This window comes from Fonsecaea erecta, assembly GCF_001651985.1.
Source record: "Fonsecaea erecta strain CBS 125763 chromosome Unknown Scaff2, whole genome shotgun sequence".
Taxonomy (NCBI): domain Eukaryota; kingdom Fungi; phylum Ascomycota; class Eurotiomycetes; order Chaetothyriales; family Herpotrichiellaceae; genus Fonsecaea; species Fonsecaea erecta.
The window spans coordinates 4,113,595-4,134,918 of record NW_017387245.1 but is presented as its reverse complement, the minus strand read 5'-3'; the positions used below and the strand labels follow the sequence as shown (position 1 = coordinate 4,134,918).

General features: G+C 52.4%; 5 protein-coding genes across 5 annotated transcripts; 2 read left to right on the top strand and 3 right to left on the bottom strand.

Annotated features, from left to right (window-relative positions):
* Window positions 1-2,392: 2,392 nt before the first annotated feature.
* AYL99_03233 (hypothetical protein) lies at window positions 2,393-5,742 on the top strand (the record flags this gene model as incomplete). Its single annotated transcript, XM_018834749.1, has 5 exons — window positions 2,393-2,677; window positions 2,769-3,081; window positions 3,171-3,380; window positions 3,584-5,580; window positions 5,638-5,742. 5 exons carry the CDS (start codon window positions 2,393-2,395, stop codon window positions 5,740-5,742), a joined length of 2,910 nt encoding a protein of 969 aa, XP_018697373.1.
* A 1,218-nt stretch (window positions 5,743-6,960) lies between these two features.
* AYL99_03232 (hypothetical protein) lies at window positions 6,961-7,913 on the bottom strand (the record flags this gene model as incomplete). Its single annotated transcript, XM_018834748.1, has 2 exons — window positions 6,961-7,494; window positions 7,584-7,913. 2 exons carry the CDS (start codon window positions 7,911-7,913, stop codon window positions 6,961-6,963), a joined length of 864 nt encoding a protein of 287 aa, XP_018697372.1.
* A 1,670-nt stretch (window positions 7,914-9,583) lies between these two features.
* Window positions 9,584-14,587, bottom strand: AYL99_03231 (hypothetical protein; the record flags this gene model as incomplete). Its single annotated transcript, XM_018834747.1, has 1 exon — window positions 9,584-14,587. The coding sequence occupies one exon, from the start codon at window positions 14,585-14,587 to the stop codon at window positions 9,584-9,586; it is 5,004 nt and encodes a 1,667-aa protein (XP_018697371.1).
* Window positions 14,588-15,080: 493 nt separating this feature from the next.
* On the top strand, window positions 15,081-16,314 carry AYL99_03230 (hypothetical protein; the record flags this gene model as incomplete). The annotated part of the gene is made up of 2 exons (XM_018834746.1): window positions 15,081-15,342; window positions 15,461-16,314. The coding sequence occupies 2 exons, from the start codon at window positions 15,081-15,083 to the stop codon at window positions 16,312-16,314; spliced, it is 1,116 nt and encodes a 371-aa protein (XP_018697370.1).
* A 4,228-nt stretch (window positions 16,315-20,542) lies between these two features.
* AYL99_03229 (protein Ras-2) lies at window positions 20,543-21,324 on the bottom strand (the record flags this gene model as incomplete). Its single annotated transcript, XM_018834745.1, has 2 exons — window positions 20,543-21,190; window positions 21,247-21,324. The coding sequence occupies 2 exons, from the start codon at window positions 21,322-21,324 to the stop codon at window positions 20,543-20,545; spliced, it is 726 nt and encodes a 241-aa protein (XP_018697369.1).

The window sequence follows — 21,324 nt, the reverse complement described above, 5'->3', positions numbered from 1 at the left end:
GGTATGTGGCATTGAAGTCTTTCAGAGTGACATCAACCAAGCCCATGAGGGGCATGCAGTCTTCGGAACACCCATGGCATTCGGAGTATTCGCTTGTCTAGGAGTGATAGGGGGATGCCTAGAACTGATGGAGAACAAGTTCTTCGACAGCTTTCGCTCAATGGGTTAGTGAGCAAGGAAAATGGCCATCACCGCGTTGAGTCGAGAGGAGACGTCACGCATCAGACGCCCTCATGAGATTGGAACGAGGCTTGTTCAGCGTGATCTTCAAGAGTCATGGTTTGTGTCTGAGTACCGAGTACGGAAACCATCGTGATCAGCTGTCGTCTGGGAAATTGCAGCACACGGACAAGAAGCGTAGGTGTGGCAGAGGCAGAAGACACTGCTTAACGCCGGGCAGACGAAGATTGAGAGGCTGCAGCAGCCAAAGCCAAAGCCCAAGCCTCAAAGCTTTTTCGGGGAGGGCTCTGAGCAGGGAAGAGGGGGAGGTGGAGACGATGGTTGCAGGGCTTGTAAGTCGAAAGCCCCCTGACCAGGATGGACTCACAGCTACTGCAGCATGGCACGCATGGACACCGAATAGCAGAGGGGTGAGTAATCGTGAAGCTGTGACATCGAGAAGGGTGTCCTGTATGTGTGTAGATGAAGCACACACAAGGTAGAGAGGAAGGGAAGTGAAAATGACCTGATAAGTCGTGCAATGAAGGGGAGTTGGAACGTGACGGTGACGGTGACGGTGATGATGGTAGGTACATAAAGTAGTAGGAGGGAGGATGGAGGGGTGACTGCGGCTGCTCCAGCACCACCACCAGCACCGCCAGCACCACCACTTACTCCAACCTCCAAGTTGTGGTGATTTGTGCTGATTCTCCGGAGACCAGAGAAGAATTGCAATTGTAGATCACGGAGCACAGCCTTTTAATATGTATGTCGCTCACACCTCTTTAATATCCGCCCATGTAGGCACAGAATAGGCTCACGTCGGAAGTCAAGTCCCTTCCTATCTCGAAAAATTTCCTGCTGGAGCAATCTCAAACAACTGGTCGCTGGGCGCAGGATGGCATTCTTGCCAATATTCTGATCGTGCATAGTGGCGGCGGGTGGGAGCAGAACAAGTGGTTCTGACTAGAGCCGCAACTGGGGGGTTGCTTGCATGTCGGCGGCCTAAACACCCTAGGGAGCCCTTAAAAGAGGCCGCACTAGCCCCAAGCCGGCCCCATCCCAGCGGCTTAACCAGCATTAACCGACTCCCCCGCCAATGGCCTCACCCATGGTCCTGCCGCGGAACCACCAGCCTACAGCGACCTACAGCAGCCCGCAGCAGCCCGGCAGCTTTGGCTGCATCCTCTAAGCAGGCGATGTGGCCTCTATTGCTGGCTCCCGGTCGCCTACTACTGCGTAGTTCCTGCATCGACCAGCATTGACTGGTGCAGTACCTGACGGTCGTAACCAAAAACTTGACTACTGAACTTGTGCTTTTTTACATGGGGCCGAGCTTCTCATCAACCCTCCCAAAACTGAAAGGCTTCTTTTCTCTGCACCCGACACTTTTCCTCGCAGCAACAGCAAGCAGGCAGGCAGTTTCATGCTCCCCTTTGCAACCGAACCTCGCAATCCAGCGTTACTTCCAAACTCTTCTTCTTCCCCTTCTTCTTCTCCTTCTGGGACTCTTCTATCTTCCTCCCCAACCTCGACTTCCACCCACAGCTTCGGCCTCAATCTCATCTTTGTCCTTCCTCCAAGGTCTCACCCACTCTCCCAAAAACTCGGGTCCATCTACCCGCCTGGTGTCTCCTCCTCTTGTTGGGCCCAGAACCAAATCGGATTGAAGTCGACGGGCTAGATTGCCCTCTCCACTGAGCCAGCCTCGGGCCCTCTCAGATATCCACCCCTCTCCGCCGATACCTGACGAGAACGGACCCTCCTCTGCTAGACCTCACCTGCTCCTTCTCAATCCTCCCTCGATCGACCCTCGCTTCTGCTCTCATATACCCTGACTTCCTTGACGCTCGTTCCTCTGCCCGAACCTGGTTGTTGGGACCACGCTCACTACCCTCACCTGAAACCGACAGACGATCACCACCAGCCGAATCCCGCCTCCCACCTGCTGGATTCGTCTAGTCCCCTTTACCATATCTTTCCTCGACACGGAGCTCTGCTGGCACTGCTAACCAGATTCGTCTCCTCCCGACTCCCGCTAGCCCATCACAAAGACCCATTGACTTGGTGTCTTGATGTCCCAGAAATCCATGACCTCCACCAGTTTCCAGCTCTCTGGTCGTCAATCATCTGCAACGTGTGGTTTGTCAGAGGTCCAACCTGAGCTTGTCAACCACTTCGGTACCAGTAGTTATGCAGTGATTTGAACCTGACCCCCTCCCAACCCCGATCCATGGATTCCCGTTCCACAAGGTATCGATCACTCGATGCAAAGGCTGTTGAGCCGCCTCCCAGAGTCAGGGAACGGCACAATTCGGCCCCCACAGTTGATCGACGCAAAGACCAGCACCAAAGGCGTCCCTCCGCCGTTATCAAACCCTCAGATGCCAGCCACCGAAGCTCGAAACCCCATGCCCGGGTCGACTCTTTGACTTCTCCAGACCGTGGCACAAACAACCGACGCTCAGATCGCTCCCAACTTTCTGGCTATTCCCTCGAGGCGAAGCTCCCGAACAAGGTACGTCTGGCTGATCTTGTTTCGCCTCTCCGACTAGTTCCCATGGTGGTACCAGTCCTCGGCAGCTATATTGACCTCGGGTTGTCTCCAGGCAAGTGACTCGGAGTCGACCTCGTCCATCAACTTGCTGGTGCTGGGCTCTCGCAACTCGGGAAAAACCACCTTTATTCGAAACTCCATTGGTAAAGATCGGTCTCGTACCTCGATTGAAGTTCGCATCAGAGACAGGAGCTATCAGATCCAATTCTTCGAGTTGCTCTTCGACGATGTCGACTTCAGTAGCGAGCGAAGAATCGAATGGCCTACATACATAAACGGGGCTCCTCTGCCCGAGATTGATGGTGTATTTTGCCTATACGACGTCTCTGACAAGGAAAGCGTCGCCGACGTCCCGGCCGCACTGAGTAAGTACCATCCCCCAACAGTATACCCGTCCTAAGCAGACATATCTTCCCCGACCAAGTCTGATCTCCTGCTCACGACGTCGCTAAAGCTTCCATGACCAATACCGGTGTGCCTTGTATGCTTGTTGCCGCCAAATGCGACGTCAAGAACGAAGCCCGTCAAATCAGTCCACGTTTCCACGAGACCATCCGTCACAATCTTGCCAAGGTTGCCATTGCCGAGATTTCCATCAGATCCCCAGAGAACACCAAGCAGTGTTTTCTTGCAATGATTCATCGAGTCATTGCATCTCCTCGAGGTAAGTTTTGCTCCGCATTTGAGCAACACTATTCTTCCTCAAACCCCCACCCCGATTTCATCGTTCCCGCTTTACCTTTCTATAATCCTTCATGGGCAGACTTCCCAAGGACGGCTGCTATGCAATGTATTCCCATGGGCCGATCATCAATCCTATGCATGATTCGACACGAACAGAGCCCTCATAGCTGATAATGGATGCAGCGTCTATTCGAGCAAGCAAGTCATCATACACTTCCACCGAGTCTGCAAACAGTCAGCGCGTCCTCTCAAGGGACCCTTCACCAAAGTCGGCTCGAAGCAGAAGCCGATCCAATAGTCGATTGCAAATCTCCAAGTCCAAGGAGCTACTGCTGAATCTTTCAGTGCGACAAGCACTTGTCGAGTCCGAGAACGAATATAGTCAATCTTCTGAGACGGAGGATGTAGCTCCAGCCAGTCGCAAGGCCAAACTCAGACTGGACACGACAGCTGTTTCCCAACCTCAGCGCCGTCCAGCAGGACCCCACACGCCAATATCTTCTGGTGATTTTACCGGCAAACTCGTATCTTCTCTTGAGACTTCAACGACAGCAGTTCCCGAAACGCCCGATTCCTACTATGTAAAATCAATGCTGCGTCCCGAATCGACATCTACCGTTGACAGCCGGGCGTATCAAACCTTCCTCAACATGGACGAAGACTCACATGACCTCTCACCTCGGACGGAAGTGGAAGCTTTGTGCCCTCCTTTGGGCGGTCTCAAAGTTGAGGAAGGTTCAAACGTAGAGCGCGGGGTCCCCTTCCAGGAACTGGTCGACAAACTCCTCTTGTTGCCTGCGAGCAAAACGGATTCCAAATTTGTCCCGTCTTTTTTGTGTCTGTACCGAGCCTTTGCCACTCCACAAAAACTGCTCACCGCCATTATCGACCAATTCATGAAGGTGGAACAGAGTAAGATGGTTCACTTCTCCAAAGTCGCAGAGATGCTTCGATACCTGCAGGTATTGGCTCAATGGACTGCCACCTACCCCGGGGATTTTTCTCCTGGCCCTGCTCGTGATATCGCCATCCCCTTTGTGCAAAGTATTGAAAAGAGCAAGGTGTTCGCCCCAGCTGCCAGAGAGATTAGTAACAACCTGGACACCATCATTCCTGACGAAGACTTGGATTGGGCATTTGATGATTTACCCTCCTCATCAAGTAAGAAGAGTGGCGCAACTATTCACCACAAAGCAAGTATATTGTCGTCCGCTTCAACCCTGGTTCCTTCGCCGAGCACGGAGAATATGACGAGGTCAAGTCGTAAGGGACGACGAGAAGAAGACGACAGTGAGGACGATCGTGACGGGACAACTTCATCTGCACGCGGATCCAATGTGCCTTCAACGTCTTCCAGCATGATGAGATCAAGTAATCCCTCCAGTCAATCCTATGCAAACTTTGTACAATTGGAAAATGCAAAACTGGAAGCAGAAAGATACAGGCCCGTACCCCGTTTTCGTCTCAGCAAATTTCAGTGGCATCTCTTTATGGAAAGCACCCTCGATGACCTTGCTAGGGAAATTACACGGATCGATTGGACAGTGTACTCGGCAATCAGGCCCCGGGATTTTGTTCGGCACGTCTCTATTTCCACCTCGCAGAAAAGGAAATCCAGCTCGTCCGACAACATCGGCGCCATGGTGAAAAATTTCAATCATTTGGCGTTATTTGTGTCCGGCATGATCCTACTCCGGGACAAGCCAAAGCATCGAGCAAGAGCTTTGGAGAAATTTATGGCACTCGCGTGGAAAGTGAGGCAACTGAACAATTACAACTCCCTTGGCGCTATCGTGGCGGGTATCAATGGTCATGAGATTGCTCGTTTGGGTGCCACCCGAGATCTGATACCGGCAGAGGTCCAGAAGCAATTTCTGAGACTGACCATTCTTATGGGGATATCAAGATCTCACGCCGCATATCGCATGGCTTGGGACAATTCTCCGGGTGAACGGATTCCGTTTCTCCCCCTTGTACGACAAGATCTTACCATGGCGGCTTCAGCAAACCAGACATTTATCGGGACCAACGTCAACTGGAAGAAATTTGAGATCATGGGAGACGTCATTGTTGGCATCCAACGAAGTCTCGAAAATCCCTACAGCTTCCCGCCAAGATCCGTTCGTACTGATGAGATAACGAAATTGATCTTGGAAACCAAGATCGTTGAAGAATCAGAGGTGAGACACCTTGACCGCGTTCAATGCGCGGCGCCCCGTTCTGATTGATGACTACAGGATTCTGCAGACCCACGCAGCGAGCTATACGACCGAAGTGTACAGGTTGAACCACAACAGGCTGGGGGGGATCCTAGAAAAAAGTTCGAATGGTTACGGCGTTAATACCGGGAAAGATCACCGTCGCATCAAGCGACGGCCTGTGAAAAGTTATGACCAACAAGTCAAATATTGGTGTACAGAGAATTTGGTACGAAGATAGAAAGGGAGGCTCGGAGCTCTGAACAAATCTCTTGAAGGTGCGGGCGCACTGTTGGCACTATGAGATCATGATTTACGACAGAAGACTTATGATGTTACAAGCTATTGGTTATGGAGTTTAGACCACAAAGGGGAGGACATGGTTGTCAAGACCTTTCAGGTTGCTTTATGGAGAGGCGTTTTGAGCAAGTTTATATCAAGAGCAGGGACGGAGGCGGAATACTCAACGCTTGAGCGTGGAAACGAAAAGTTGGCCATCATCTTGCAAGGGCTGCACACCTTTCAGACTGCCTGATATCTGTTTGAAGGAATCCTTTGCGCAACGGGATTTGCACAAGGTTGACATCTTCCCGAATCCTTGTGATACTAGAAAGAGAAGGAATACGGAAATCAGGTGTGCAAGGCTTGATCTCGATGCATGGACGAGCTGGTGGGAACAGCAATGAGGCCGTCCTTTGGAGGGACTGGTGCACGGGCAAGGCGAATTGCTTTGGCACTGGGATGCATGAGCTCTCCATGGACAACGAGCTTAAACTTCCTCGCTCAGAGTACCGGAGTGGTGGTATTCCATTGCTGACTCGTGCTGCTTCTGGTGACGATGAGAAGACTGCAGGGTCTCAATCCGAGGGGACCAGCACCACAGGACTTCTGCAGAGCTTTTATGCATGCGATTCCCTTTAGCATTGCCTCTGGCCGTCTGTTGTTGCAGAAAATATAGCCTCGATGTCAAACACGTCCCAAACATGGACTACAATTTTGCGACGTTTATTAAGCAAACTCCAAGACACACACTCCTCGTGGCAGAAGAGGAAGAAGCTGTATATCATTCCATCATGAGTGTCAATGATACTCTTCCACATGTTACATATTATACCAGTGACGTCCACCTTTTTTAGTTGCCAGGAGGGCATCTCGCAGCACAAGACAGATTAAATCATATATCCTTTCCCACTGTTGTGTGACACAAACAATACGGCCAGCCAGTTTCCTTCCTGGCCCCTTTCCTTTTCCCTTCCTTTTTTTTGTGCCTGTCTCCCGTCCCATATGGAGCCCTCATGAAACAGCCATGTGAAAATCACATCATTCCCGTTCCGTGAGCTAGTCAGCCCTTCTTGCCTGTGCTCAAGGCCCCATCTCCTCGTCCCTGCTCTTCTCCTCAGGGCTGACGGCGTCCTGGCCCGGATTCGCCTCCTCGTAGCGGAGATACTTGACGAAGGCGTAGTAGCCGGACGCCATAAGGGAGCCCATGACGGGTCCGAACCAGTAAATGTAGTGGTAGCCCGGGAAATAGGGCGTGGCAACGGCGGGGCCGAAGCTGCGCGCCGGGTTCATCGAGGCTCCCGTGTAGGGGAGGCCGGCCATCATGCCCACGAACAGCGCGAGGCCGATGCCCACGGGAGCCATGAAGGTGGCGTAGTGCTTCTCGGCGGCAAGCATGAGGATGGTGAACACCAGGAGCGAGGTCAGGAACATTTCGATGAAGACGCCTTGGGCGGGCGTGGTGTCGTTGCTCAACGTGGTGCCCACGACCAGGGGGCCGGGCAACATGCATCTGACAAGAGCTGCCGCGACGATCCCGCCGAGGATTTGGGACGGGAACAGGAGAAGTCCACGAACCCAAGGGAGGTTCTTGGTAAGCACGAGACCCAGGGTGACCTGATTTCACGGTTCGGTTCCTCGGTCAGTTTTCTGAGAGAGACACACACAAGCAGAAATCGCCGCCAGGTAATGCAGAGAGCACATACAGCGGGATTGAACAATCCTCCGGAGATTCTGTAGAATGCCCACACCGTGACGAGCAGCGAAAAGCCAAATGCCAGACTGGTCAAGGTTACCTGGGTCGGGGTATTTGCTACACCTCCGCCCGTGATGGCCGCGGATTGAGTGCCAGCAAAGGCGAACCAGAGGAAGAGCGTGGTGCCCACGAATTCACCGACCATGGCAATGACATGGTTTTTGGCGCGGGCACGACGAGAGAGGAAGTCTCGATCGGGGTCATTGTTGTGGGGGAGGTGGTGGTGATGGGTGTTTTGAGTGTTGGAAGCCGACGCCGTGGCTGCGCCTGAACTGGACATGTTGTGCCGTCGAGCAGAGAAATGAGGGAATTGGCGGGGCATGTTGGAAGGGATGAAGGGATCAGGAAATCCTCTGCAAGGATAACAGAAAGAGTACTGGTTGCATTTGTAGGGAGCATAGGTTGAGAGGAGGAGGAGAAGGAGGAGGAAGGGGGATGATGTCAACGATTTACCTGCTGTATACGGGGAAAAAGCTAGCGGTGAAAATGGAACACGGCTCAAGCAAAAATGGCCTATGTGCAAAGATGGACAAGTATCTCGATTTTCCCTTTCATGTGGACTTCACTGTCAAAGCTCCTTGTCGATCGCCTGCGGGGCGACACAGGGCCCAAGGGCTGATCGCGAGTCAAGTGGACACCAGAAATGGCTCCGAGGGGACGGAAGGCCTTAGGACGATGTCTCGCCGACCGTCGTGGCGCCCCAGGCCGGTCGGCGGGAGCCGTAGTTGTCATTGAATTTTTGATGTTGTCACCGGCTGCCACTGGAGATGCCATCCGTCCTGTTGGACCCTGGTAGGCAAAACTGCAGGTTTGTTGGGAGCCGCTGACATGGCGCCAAGCGGCTGGAATGACATCAAAATCTTGTCAGTCAACAGTGTGTCCTGGCACAGCTGGCAATGTCAAAAAACCCGGCTGCACACTCGGGGACGGCCTTCAGTTTGACGCGGATAACAAAAGCAGTGGCAGGTAAGGGGTGCAAAATGTCGAGGAGAGAGAGAAGAGAGTAAAGAGAGAAGACGAAAAGGGGAGCGGAAGTGCCAAGACCAAATGCTAGTGCCAAGACCCCACAGTGGGATTCTAGGGCGCTGATTAATAAATTACGTCATGCATCCCTACTTTGACAGCCTCGTTGTCGACAACAATCAGGCTAGACAAGTTCCTCTCAATACTCAACACCAGGTTGTTAGGCTGACTCGATGCCATGGGGCCCAGTCTGACTCCCCATGCAAGGCGACCAAGCCTTGCCCGAGTTGGGAAATTGCCCAACCTCGAGCTCGACCTCGACCTGAACCTCGATAAAGACTGTCTTCCAACGGTGCCGGGTCTCAGAAATGATTCCTAGGCTATTCTGAGCTTCTGGACTTCCTTTCAACGGTAGCAAGCGAGAATCTGAGCCAAATGGCGCCCGTGTCAAGTGCTGCTACCTTGTCGCCGGTCCCTCCATTCACTTCTGCTCCTACTTGTGGGGCTGGCGATTCTTCTGGATGTCTATGACATCGCAGACAGCTTTTTGGTTCCGCTGATGATCTTCAGCTTGTTGCTAGCCTCGGGGCTGCCGACTTACTTTCACCTTTGTTACGGTCAAGTCAGGCTGTGTTATGCTTACTGCCCACTGTGTACAGCCCCTTGCACATGCCCACCAAATCTCGATATCTCGAACCTCAACGCCGTTGAGATGTGTACACGCCTCCGTCACAGGAACCAAGAAGCTGTGCGCAGTTCAGATGTTGAAAGCGATATTGGTAACAACTAAGGGGTATCTTCAAGTCAGATCTACAATCACTCTGCTCAGTCCACGTCCAAGTCATAAGTTTTTTGGTGCTCAATCAGCATGCAATCACATTCACATCAAAATAGCCTCCTCGACCACCACGCTCAGAATCCAAATCGCCCTGATCCCCATCCTCCAACCCCTCCATCCCAGCCCAGAGGGACTGAAAATGTTGTCTCTCAGATGTCAACCTGATCTTGTTCTCCGTCGTTGGCGAAGTAACTCTGATCGATCTTCAGAATCCACTCAAGTTTCTGACTCTCACTTCTCGCTGCAAACAAGAAGGTATTCTGCTCACCATACACAGCAAATACGTGAGCCAGACCATGGAGTTCCGCGTTGCTACCGGTTCTTCTGTGACCACGCTGCTCTGCTGACGAGAAATCGGCCCCGTCGTGCGAAACAGATGAACCCCCACCAAGTAAGCGTTTGAAGTCCGGATCATGATCAATTCGTGCGTGTGTGAGGTTGACCGCGTTGATTCCCTCGCCGTCAGGGACGGACTGAATGTGAAGATAAGGAGGTCGCAGATCGACAAATCGTCGTTTCCATTGCATGGTGCTGGCGTGATTGCCAGCGGGAGAGGACTCGTAGGTTTCCGAAGGCATGAGCAGATAGCCCGATTTGAGGGAAACCGTGTTCTTGGGCACGTGGTTGACAGTGGCTCGGTAACGGGTCGACAGTGATGCCGATGTCTCAGGAACCGCTGTTGCCGATGGTTGGGGACGTGTGCTCTCGTCGCCTTCATCAAAGATAGGGTTCTTCATCTCCACACTCGGTTTCATCCAAATCGCGAGGTATTTGCGTAGAAGTTCCTCCTCCCGAGAATCCAGCTGAGACGGTGATACTGCGCGAGACCGTGCTTTGTTTGCGGTTACACTCAGTCTGCGCAACCCCAATGCAGCTTTCGCGGATTCTATATCCTCCAATTGACGCCTTTTCCTTCGGGCAATCAAGTAATCTTTCACCAACGAAATCCCTCTCGGTTGCCAATTGCCGAGCAGTTCTTCCCCGTTGATGTAATTCTTCGAAGTATCTAGACGCCATAGATCGGCTGCTCTCTTGGCGCTAACTGGTCGCACGACAATCGAGAACAACCCGTCTGTAGCGTGGGTCACCCGTGTTTGATTCCAAAAGGACTTGAACATAGACTGGGGACGAACGTAGGATCGTGGCAGAATTTGTAGCTGTTGGTCGATAGAGAACGTCATCGGATGATCATGTCCAAGACGGCTGGAGACAATGTCCCAACGCAAAGAAATCTGAACTCTACAGTTTTCGTTGGTGGCACGGTCGAGGAGGAGGGTTTTGTGTAATGAGCTGTCCCATTGTCCAACGATCGTGATATTCGAGGTACCGTCGGCATTGTCTTTGATCATAGGTTCTTGGATTTGTTTAAGGGGAATGTCTGGCGTGATGGACGCAATGTCGGTCACACGCCCGGACGAATCTAATTGATGAACTTCCCCAACTCGCAAAGACTTCAGGTCGTCCCATGGTAGACCCTCGGTAAGGACATGCGTTAGATTGACAGAAACTCGACGTTGCAGCCCCTGATGCAGCTGGAATGCGCCGCAATCGTTTGGGTTGCTTTGAATGACTTCCACTGGCATGTACTGGCCGTTTTCTGCAAGCTCGAGGATCTGGACTTTTGCAAAGACGTCATGTCGTTCTTCAACGGTGTATTCAGACTCGGCCAAACGAGGAGCAGGTTGTTGATCGGCAGGGTGTTCATTCATTTCACGAAGCTCATCCCAGCTGATCAGCTTATCTAGATGCGTCGAGCTGACTTGAGCAAAAATGGCGATCTTCAAAATCGCAGATTTCTCACCCGAGCGACGAATACTCAGGTTGTGGATGCTCTCAAAACGTACGGGACCGTCGCCAAACCCGTGAATAGGCTGGGTGGTCGCCACGCTCTCGTCGTCAGTTCCTAGCACCGTCATCTGGGCATGGACTTGTGTGCCCTCGTGCTCAGCGAAGCCCACAAAGTCACGCATCACAATGTTGAATTTGATGGTGGAAGGTGGAGACTCGGCCAATGATGGTTCCAGGGACATCCTAACCTTGCCAACAATTTGTCTCGTCGATGGCGAAGTTATCTCCACCACAAAATCTTGCACGCGAGTTTCGAAGACAGCGGTCAGAGGAATGCTCCCATCGCCAATAAGCGAAAACAAGGGCTGGTCAGAGTCACGGAACGGGTTGTCCATTCGGAAATGCTGCAGGTATTCTGGCTGGTTCTGGTACTGGCGCATTTGGCGCATTTTAGCCACTCGTAGTCGAAGTTTTTCCAGCGACCAAAGGTGAATGCAGCTGAGCTCGTTGTCAATAACCCTCACGGCGAGACACGGCTTGCGCGCAGTCGCCAGAGCATCATCGTCGTCTCCAGATATATCTTGAAGGATGAGATCATAGGAAGAGCCCCGTTCTTGTCCGTTGTCCAGAATCACAAACTGGAAGTTGGTATCGTGATCCAACAACTTGCTCATGACCTGTGCTTCCTTGAGAAGACCGGCGTTTTGCAATACCTCCTCTGCTATCAAGATGTAGTTTCTTTGTTGCCACTTTTCCACGACGTTCCGGGCAATGGCTATCTCAGAAGCTTCCAGAGGCAGGAACCCAGCCGGCGTTCGAGCAGCTTCTCGTATGCGGACGTCTTGATCCATTTTCTTGATCTGTGCTTCGTACTCTTCTTTTTGTTTTCGAAGTTCTTCTTCAAACTCCAGCCTCGCCCGTTCCAGTTCTTGCAGCATCCGAGCCGCCTGGGCTTCCCGTTCAGCGTCTTTGGATGCGTTCTCGGCGGCTCCTTGTTTCTCCTCATCTCCGTTTTTCTGCGTCTCGTGCTGAGCTTGGTGTCCAAACTGGCCGGGGGTCAAGGTCGGTTCGCCATCTCCTTGTGAACTGCCATGTACAGAAGGCGTGCCTGGGAGTGTTAGGGCCGTGTCGAGAGAAAAGTTGTCGATGGTACCATTCGACATGTACTTGTCGCGCACAAGAAAGGAGCTGAGATCGTCCGAATCTTCATCATGCTCAAAGCTTTTGTTGTCGGAACGTCCTCGTCGTTCTTCCCGTGCTCTCTGAATATTCTCAAAGAGATTGTCCAGCTCCTCATCAGTGAGTTGCATGATTTTGGGGTCTGACCCAAGCAGAGCGCCAGCGGCCTCACGACGAGCGAAGAACCAGTCCGAGTCCTTGTTACTGCCTAATCCTGGAGACTGGGCTCGACTTAATTCACCGTCGAATTCCGATCCCACCGTGCTCCAGCTCCTTTCGTGTCCAGGACGGAATGGCGTTGGGGAGCTCAACTGGCTGGCTGTGACAGATTGTCGGAGCAGACTTCTTTCGGCACGTTCGGCTTTGGCCTCCAACGGGTTGTTAAACCTGAAGATGTGGAAGTCCCCCAAGATGATACGATTCCCACTTTTCAGCCTTTTGGGCTTGTCGACACGGACGCCATTGACCATGACCGCGGCGCCCTCCTGTGGGATGATTGTCACCACATTGTCGACATGCTCGAGCTTGCAATGGTGATCCAGGATTTTGGACCCATTCAATCTGATTTCGGAAGCTTCTGACGAGTCAACATTACCAACCGTGGTAACCCCTGGCTTCAGGTTGTAGACGAGGCATTCAGCCAGCAGAGGATCGTCGCTCAGGTTGACCAAATGAGGCATCTTCTTGGGGGTGCTCATCCCCACGTTTCCCTTCTCAATGCTGATACCCAGTTCTTCTAGCGCAGCTTCCCTCTCTTTGTGAATCTGTTCCGTCTTTTGAAGCTTCTCTTCCCAAGTTTGATTGAGGTCCTGGTACAACTTCTCACTTTGGCTCAGCTGATCCATAATTTCGGCTTTGCTGACTCGCTTGACTGAGCCGTCCGTCTGCACAATTGAGACCATCTGTTTATCAAGCGGGGTGCCTTCAGGATACGTCTCCTCGGCACCTGCAGCAGTGGTCCCCCCCAACTGGCTCCTGAGTTTGGCAAGTTCTTCCTTGAGCTCGCGAATCATACGTGCGTTGGGATCCTCGTTAATAACAGCATGGTTCTTGATTCTCTTGGCCGAGTCGGCATATCGGAGAGTGCTCAGTGTCTCCTCAAAGTTGATATCTGCTGGTGAGATCGCAGCAATCATCGCAGTCATGCTGTTTCCACCAAGTGAGTCTTTAAGAAGCCAAGTCAGAACCGAGTCTCGATATGGCACTTTCAAGCTCTTTTTGCCGGAGGAAAGGTCGGCGAGTGCTGCGATCACCCGACCAAGGGTCGAGAGTGACCTATTGATCTCTGCGCCTTCCTTGAGGCGAGCACCGGTAGCACCGGTGGAGGTCGCACGTTCGGAACCAGCCAAATCGACCAAGCTGATCTTTGCGACTTTCTCAGTGTCCATATTTGTCTCGGCGTCGTGGCGCTTTTGCGTGAGGGTGAGGGTAAAGACGGCATGAGAACGACTAGAGGTTTCGTTCATATTTGTCGCCGCCACTGTCCGTGCCTTGTTACCTTCATCCATCAGGTTCTCGATCTCACTGAAGGAGCGGACGGCCAACTTGGCCAGATCCTCCACATAAGGACCTGTCGAGGGATGCTCTCTGACCCGAAGATTGCCCTTGGTCGCCGGGTTCAAAAGATCTCTGACCCGTTCGTTGTAGATTTCCAGATAGGAGACTTCGACAGTGCAAGTCAGGTGTGGATCAGACTGCAATCCATTGATCCGTTCAAACATTTCTCGACAAATTCGAGGGATTACACCAGCCTCCTCGCCGTAGCCCATCATGCTGTATGACTTCCCGGAGCCTGTTTGTCCATATGCAAAGATGCAGTTGTTATAGCCCTGGAAGGCGTTGTCGAGTAACGGAACGCCCAGGTCGTTGAACAGATTGTCCTGACCAGCATAGTTTGGATCTGCCTTGTTGAAAGACCAGTAGGATTTGTCGAATTTGAAAGTCCGTTGTGCGCCTCCGCCGTCCTTTCCACCTTTTCGAAGACGATCCTCTGCCTCTGGAGGTGGTTGCAGGATGGTCTGGGCATTCTGCATCTGAACAATACATTTCGCATTGCGATCGATCTCGCGACTGTTGAACGGTCGCACCCTGACCACGACCTTAATGTTCCCCCCTCCACCAAGGCCGCCGATGCTTCCTGCTCCTCCTCCTGCTCCTCCTCCTCCTCCACCGCCCGTAGGCGCCATGGTTGTACCTATGTTATAAGTCTGGGAAAATGGGTGTTTGGATGACCATCATTCGGGTGGACGAAGAGCTGTTCGGCTCGTGACGGAACTGTCGGTGTGCGCACGTTTCTGTAAGGTAGGGCAGGTCGCGAGTATGTAATCGTCAATGTCAAGGAACGGCCTCGTGAAACGTTCAGGTAAGCCGGCCGCTGTGTGTCGAGAGGCGTTGGAAGAGGAGCGTGTCGCGTTGGGGATACCGGTGTAAAGATGGCATGGGAGTTGGAGATTGAATTAAGTAAGGAATCCCCTATTGGCGCCACTGGGGAAGCGAGGACTGGCAATGGGTACCTCGAGCACCGACGTCGTGCCTGGCATTTCGGCTGCTGGTGGCTGAACGGCAACCCTAGCATGCCCAGCACGCCCAGTGAGCCCACCAAACTCACAGGCTCAACGGGCGTGACCCGTGCCGAGAACCCCCACTTCGATCATTTCCTTACCCATCTGCCACTGCGTCATGGCGTCAACAAAGCAACCTGCGACCTCATTGTTGTGTCCGTGGTTTGGTGACCTGCTGCCAGCCGCCCCAACATATGGTATCGAAAAACATCATCTACAGCAACGAGACAGCCATGCTGCAACATCATATGACAAGACAGTCGCCACCAAGGGAAGCCGTCGTGTGACAGAGACGCCAGAGATGACCAACTCCTACACCACGAGGAATGGCCGCACCGCCAAAAGAGGGGTCTTCCTCGACGGTGTCTGGCATTGCGACTGTGAGCCACGGATGCCAGCCGATAAGTTTCAGGTGAAGAATGGCGGAAAAAATCATGGAAGATGGTGTAGGTGAAATCTGTCTGCACATTGGTCGCTGGTATTGATGCATGGCGATAGTCTACACCTGCCAAAAGCCGCAGCACAAACGATGCAAGTTCTTCCTGTGGAACGATGATGCCAAAGTCCGCGAAGAAGCTGCAGTTCTCGGCAATTCTCGAACAGAGCCAGATGCGCCAGCTCCAGTCACTCCTCGAAAGAAAGAACCTTTCGCTCTACCCCCCACGCCGCAAACAAGAAACGACGTCCCGGACAGACGAAACACGAAAGAGCCTGCGAACATTAAACATGAAGACAGCTTCGATTGGTCGTCCAGCAATGACGAAGAACTCCTCAAGGCTGAGCAAGACATGTTGGAGTTGCCGCCATTCAAGACCCCGAAGAAAGCTCCTCGGACAGATAGTCTGACATCGCCAGGCAAAAGGAGATTTTCTCAGACGACAGCACAGACTGCCACCGCTGACGAGACATGGCCTCTCAGCGACGATGTCTTCACCACTCCCAGCGCAACCCACAAATCCATGAGTAGCGGTTTGCTCTCACCATCCACTACTCCAGCTAATAGAGCTACGCAGCATTTTCTGCCTGAACCAGAGCCATCCACACTTGCTTCTGAAGTCCTCGACATCTTGAGAGGCTCACGGATCGATCCAGCTGTCGAGAGAGAACTGGTGGATCTTCTCAACAGGCACGACCTGCGTACTCAGGGGATCATCAAAGGCCGGGACATCACTCGTTTGGCTGTTCAGGCGAAGGATAAGAAGATTGCAGAGCTGCAAGCTCGAATCGCGACACTTGAAGCAGAAAAGGAGACAAACAAGAGAGTCATATCACACCTAAAACATGACATGGCTGCCTCTCCAAGGAAGGGTCAAGGCAGGAATGCACCCCGCAGACAACAGCCAGAAGCTTGAGGATTTGGCGAAGAAAAAGCAATATATCCATGCGATTGGACGCCGCCCCTGTGAGATCTAACGTCTGGTTCGTCTATGCCGTTCAACGGCGGCAAGGTCACGCCACCCTCTTGGACGCAAAACGGACATCCCGACCTGCAGAGCATAGAAAGACTATTCCATTTGGCGTGTGACGTGGCCATTCATTGGACGAAGACAAGAGACGGCATTCGACTTCCTTCCTGGTTCTGGGCTGGACGAAAACTTCGGCCCTTTAGCATCACGACCATGATAGACTTCTGCCAGAAGGAGTCGTCGGGTTCACACACTCAGGAATGGATACCATGCCCCTTGCTGCACTCGCCATGTCGACCCGAGTAAAGGGGAAGATGGTTATATGTTGATACGATAAGTTTGTTGGCTACACTTAAGACCAATCTGGAAGAGGGCAATCTCCTCCACGGAGTGGAAGGCTTGGAAGAGAGAACTTCGGTACAGCCTTTCAATCGTCAGAATCTTCGGCTCCACTCCTCAACGAGACGTATTACTACGGTACTTTTGATCGAGCTCAATCCTCTGCCCACCACCTACATTGCGACACGGCACGGCAGTTGGGATTGTAGACTCTGCCATTTCGCTTACGTTGCAGATGCATCCAAGCGATTACGGCCCCCTGAGGCCACTGTTTCCGTTTTAAGGAGTGGTATCTTCCATCTGCCAAAATGCTGAGATGCCTTGTTGGGGAAGCGAACGACGGCATTTGCCTCATTTGAAGCCTCGACGAGGGCTCCTTCGGCCCCTGTTGCTTTTCTGGGGGTGTATGGTCGCTTGTTTCCCGTTTTGCCGGCAAGGGCTGGAGTGGGCTTCGCATGCAATGTTGTGAACTCGGTCTTTGAATTCCCTGCTTTCACCCTCGCGGGAAAGTGTGACACCAGCCTCTGTACCACACACCTTCCCCTCCAACGGCAGCAGCCTTACCGAGTACCGGCGACATATGGGGCAGTGTTGCGTTGCTAAGGGTCACTCTGGACAGGCTAACGATGCAAGGCGGTAGTCTTCTGAAGTGCGCTCAGTTCTCTGTTTGCGTATACCCGCGGTCCCATGGCGACACAAGGATCATCAGTTCAACTGGAATCGAGGTCAGGGATCACCTTCAGCTCGAAGGTCAAATGTATACAATCGCATTAATGATCGTGCATATCCGCTGGATTGACGTATCCATCTTTGCAGTAACGGTGCCGGAGAATGGTAGAGCCCGGTCTTCTGTGAAACTACGACTGGTTCTGTCCCCGAAGGGTGCATGTGAAGAAGACGCTGCCTCACGAGTCCTGGCGTGGAATGTTACCATCAAGCGTCACCATTTCATCTCAACACTTTACGCAGCCTTGCCGGCTTCAGACACAACATGGCACCTTTTTGGCGTTCTCGCTATTCACTATAGGAGCTTCCGTGTCATGATGGACACAGCCGGATCCTTGGACCCATTAGTGAACATCAGCCATCTAATATATAGGCTACATCGTCGCTATTGGGCACCCCTGGGCTGGGTAATGGTGAATCTACTGAGGTCGGCTTGTCGCGGCCTGGAATAACCAATGCCGACACAGCGGACAAACGCCGTATGCAGGTCCCTATGTAGAAGCCACATGGGATCTGCAACGTGTGTGTGGGCAGCGGCAATGGCACATGGTTCACACACCACCAGAACGCACTTTGATGGCTTGATGGATGGGATGGAACGCGGATCTTTTCCCTTGCGGTCTGTGCACCGATCTGTGCACATGCAAATGCACAAGTCCCTGGGTGCCCCAACGACAACAACGGCAGCCGGCTGGGTTGGTTGGCTGGCTGGCTGGCGTGCTCCATACGTCCAAAAAGGGGAAAGGGATTATCTCTTGCCGGTAGTAGTTGTTATAGTTGCAACGTCGAGAACAACGGACTACCACCAGGGACCACAAACTAAGGGCCAACAGACACGAGAAAGAATGGGGCACCATCACCACCAGGGGTGCAGTGGGGCCTGAGGTAGGAGAATATATCCAGGTTTCTTTGCACCCTTAAGAACGGACTTGCAGGGGAATGATCATCAAGAGAACGGAGGGAGGAGAAGAGCGGAGGAAAGAGGCACAAGCAGTAGCGGCGGCAGATATTGCCCCAAATACGAGTACCTACATTCGTGGTAATACTATTAGGTGGTGGATGCTCTCTCCTCCTCTCGAAATAAATATTATTACCAGCATGTGGCTGATCAATTACAGTACCCGAGCCTCCCCCCTCACTCTAGTCATTATCTACCCAGAAGACTGACTGACTGACTCAACAATGTTTCATGTGATATGGTATGCTATGTATGCCATTACCAAGTCCTCGTCACTCTCGGTTCGAATGTACTTCCAGCAGCAGGAGGAGGAGGAGGAGTTTCAGAGCCACACACATGGCTTTCCTTCTCGATCCTCTCCGCCTCGGTTGCTTGATTCGTTTCTTTGGTCCGTTGAGAACTTTCAAGCCACCACCACCATCACAACCATCACTATGCTTGGCTAGCTGGTTGGTCGGATGGTTGATCTACCCCCCGCCCTGCTTTCAGACCCTTTTCCACCTAATATTATTACCAGTAATACCGTAGCGAGACTCGCTGGTCCGCGAATGGGGGGAAATGGATGTTGTCGGCGGTCGAGTGGACATGGGAATTGGAATTGGAATTCCTTCGCTCTCGTGTCCTCATTCTTTCGCAAAGTGGGAGAATAAGTGAGTGTCAATGTGGTCTTTTATTATTAGAGTATTACTGTTTGTCAACTAAGGTGAAAGTACCTCTCCTACCTCCCCGCCTACATACCTAACTACAGTACCTGACTACTACCTAACGCGTCATCCTCGTAATAGTGGTAGTAATAATAAATAATACATACCTAGGTATGTAGTGACCAATGTTGTCTTGCTTCCTCCCCCTCTTCACTCGTCTGTCCATGCTTCGGAGAGAAAGCTTCCACGCCGGCTTTCGAGGGAATATACATACCGTACGAGTACTTCGGTACATACGAGCTGGCGCCTCCCCCCTCCCCACTCCCCGTCCCCTCCCTCCTCCTCCGCTTCCGGTCCCGGCCTGTCGGCGCTGGTCGTGGCTCATTCGGCTGTCGCCGTTACTGGGCCGTCCTCCTAGGGGAGCCGATGGCGTTGGGCGTTGAGTGTTGGGGATCAGACGGAAATGACCCAGGGCGTTTTAAGTTTTTGATAGCACGCGACGACTGTCCCTTGCTTGTCTATGTACAGTATAACGACAATTGTTCCGTCTAGCTAGCTGCAAGTACAATAGCCTACAACAAGTTTTGTGCCCGGCTTTTTTCTGGTCCCACAAAAACCAAATCAATTCCTGGAGACCTGATTGATCCCCGTCCCTTCTAGTCCCGAGCACAAACCATACGATGTCCCCTGCCATGCATGTATCGTAGATATCACGTCCCCCTTTCGTGCCCACACAACTTGATACCAGGTCAAACACGGCCTCGGCTTCAATTGGGCATCTCGAAATCTGAGGGCCGCGCCACATTTGTCGTCGCCCCGACACCATTCCAGGTAGCCATACCGGATGGAGCTGTTATGCCGACGTCGTGGGGAGGGTGGCAGTCGTCAATCCCGAACTATGACAACCACCGTTCCCAACCCAAAGATTCTTTGTCTGTTCCTACTCCACGAAGAGCGGTCGTATGGAGCTGAAGCCTCAGAAATGCAGGTTTGCTCACAGCTAAGCAGGGCATGGAGAGCTTCTGACATTCTGACATATTCCTTTCTAGTATCTTAGGCGTGAATATATTGTACACTGGAGTTTGATAACTGGTGCTGCTGTACTATACGGTATTCTCCAATAGAAACAGGTCTGGTCGCTGGTTCTAAGCTTTCTTCGGGCCGATGGTCCCTCTCAAGCCAGCCAAGGCGAGTGGGAGACACAAGTGGCCGTCGAGGTATGTAGCAGGAGAAGAGGAGCGAGCGACAATGACGCCGTGTGGACAACAACTGCCGAGGATGTCCCTGTCCCGACAGATTTGGATTTCTTTCTTACCACATGGGTAAGGGGTGTGTGGTATATGTCCTTCGAGGAAGACGGCTGTAGAGCTCCGGGGGATGACCAGGAAGTTTTTTGATTGTACCACAGGTCCTGACAGTTTTACATGTCGCCAGCTCTGGACATGAATGACTCATAGCTTCATATCAAGCACCGATCCCTGGGGTTGTCGGTTAAGCCTGGTCACATTCATAGAATAACACATTTGGTACCGCGCTTCTTGTTGTGATCGCGATATATCCGTTGATGATCGGAATCAAAGTTGTTCCGTGGAGTGGGTTGGGACAGGTAGTTTGTGCCTTTCCGGTCAATTGCTTTCATAGGCGACTGTCGCTGTCTCCTCAACTGTCTCACGACATCATAGAAGGCCTTTTCGACGTTGATGCAATTTTTGGCCGACGCCTCCACAAACTCGCACCCAAGATCTTTGGCCAGCGCTTGGCCTTCCTGAAAGGGCACCTCGCGTTCATGATGCTGATCGCTCTTATTGCCAACCAGCATAATGATGGGGGGCCCATTGTACGTGGACTGTCCAGGCATCTGAGACTGGAGATAGTTCGCGCCGGTAGGAGAATTCGGATGGCCTGACTCCTTGACTCGCTGCACCTGGGAATAGAACTTTTGGATTCTGCTGAAAGAATTTCTCGAGGTGATGCTGTAGACGAGGATAAATCCTTCACCATCCCGGATCCATTGGTCGCGCAGAGCAGTATATTCTTCCTGTCCAGCAGTATCAAGAACTTCAAGCATGCAGGCCTGCTGATCTATCATGACTTGTTTCCGATAGGAGTCCTCAATGGTAGGGTCGTAGGTCTCGACAAAGTGGTTCAGACATAACTGCAAGGGGCGCTCAGTAATCCACTCGAAGCAAGGGGGTTCTGTGCAGAACAAACCTGAATGGTCAGAGCCGTTTTCCCAACACCACCATCTCCCAGCACCACCAATTTATAAAGGGTCATTTTCCCCGTCAT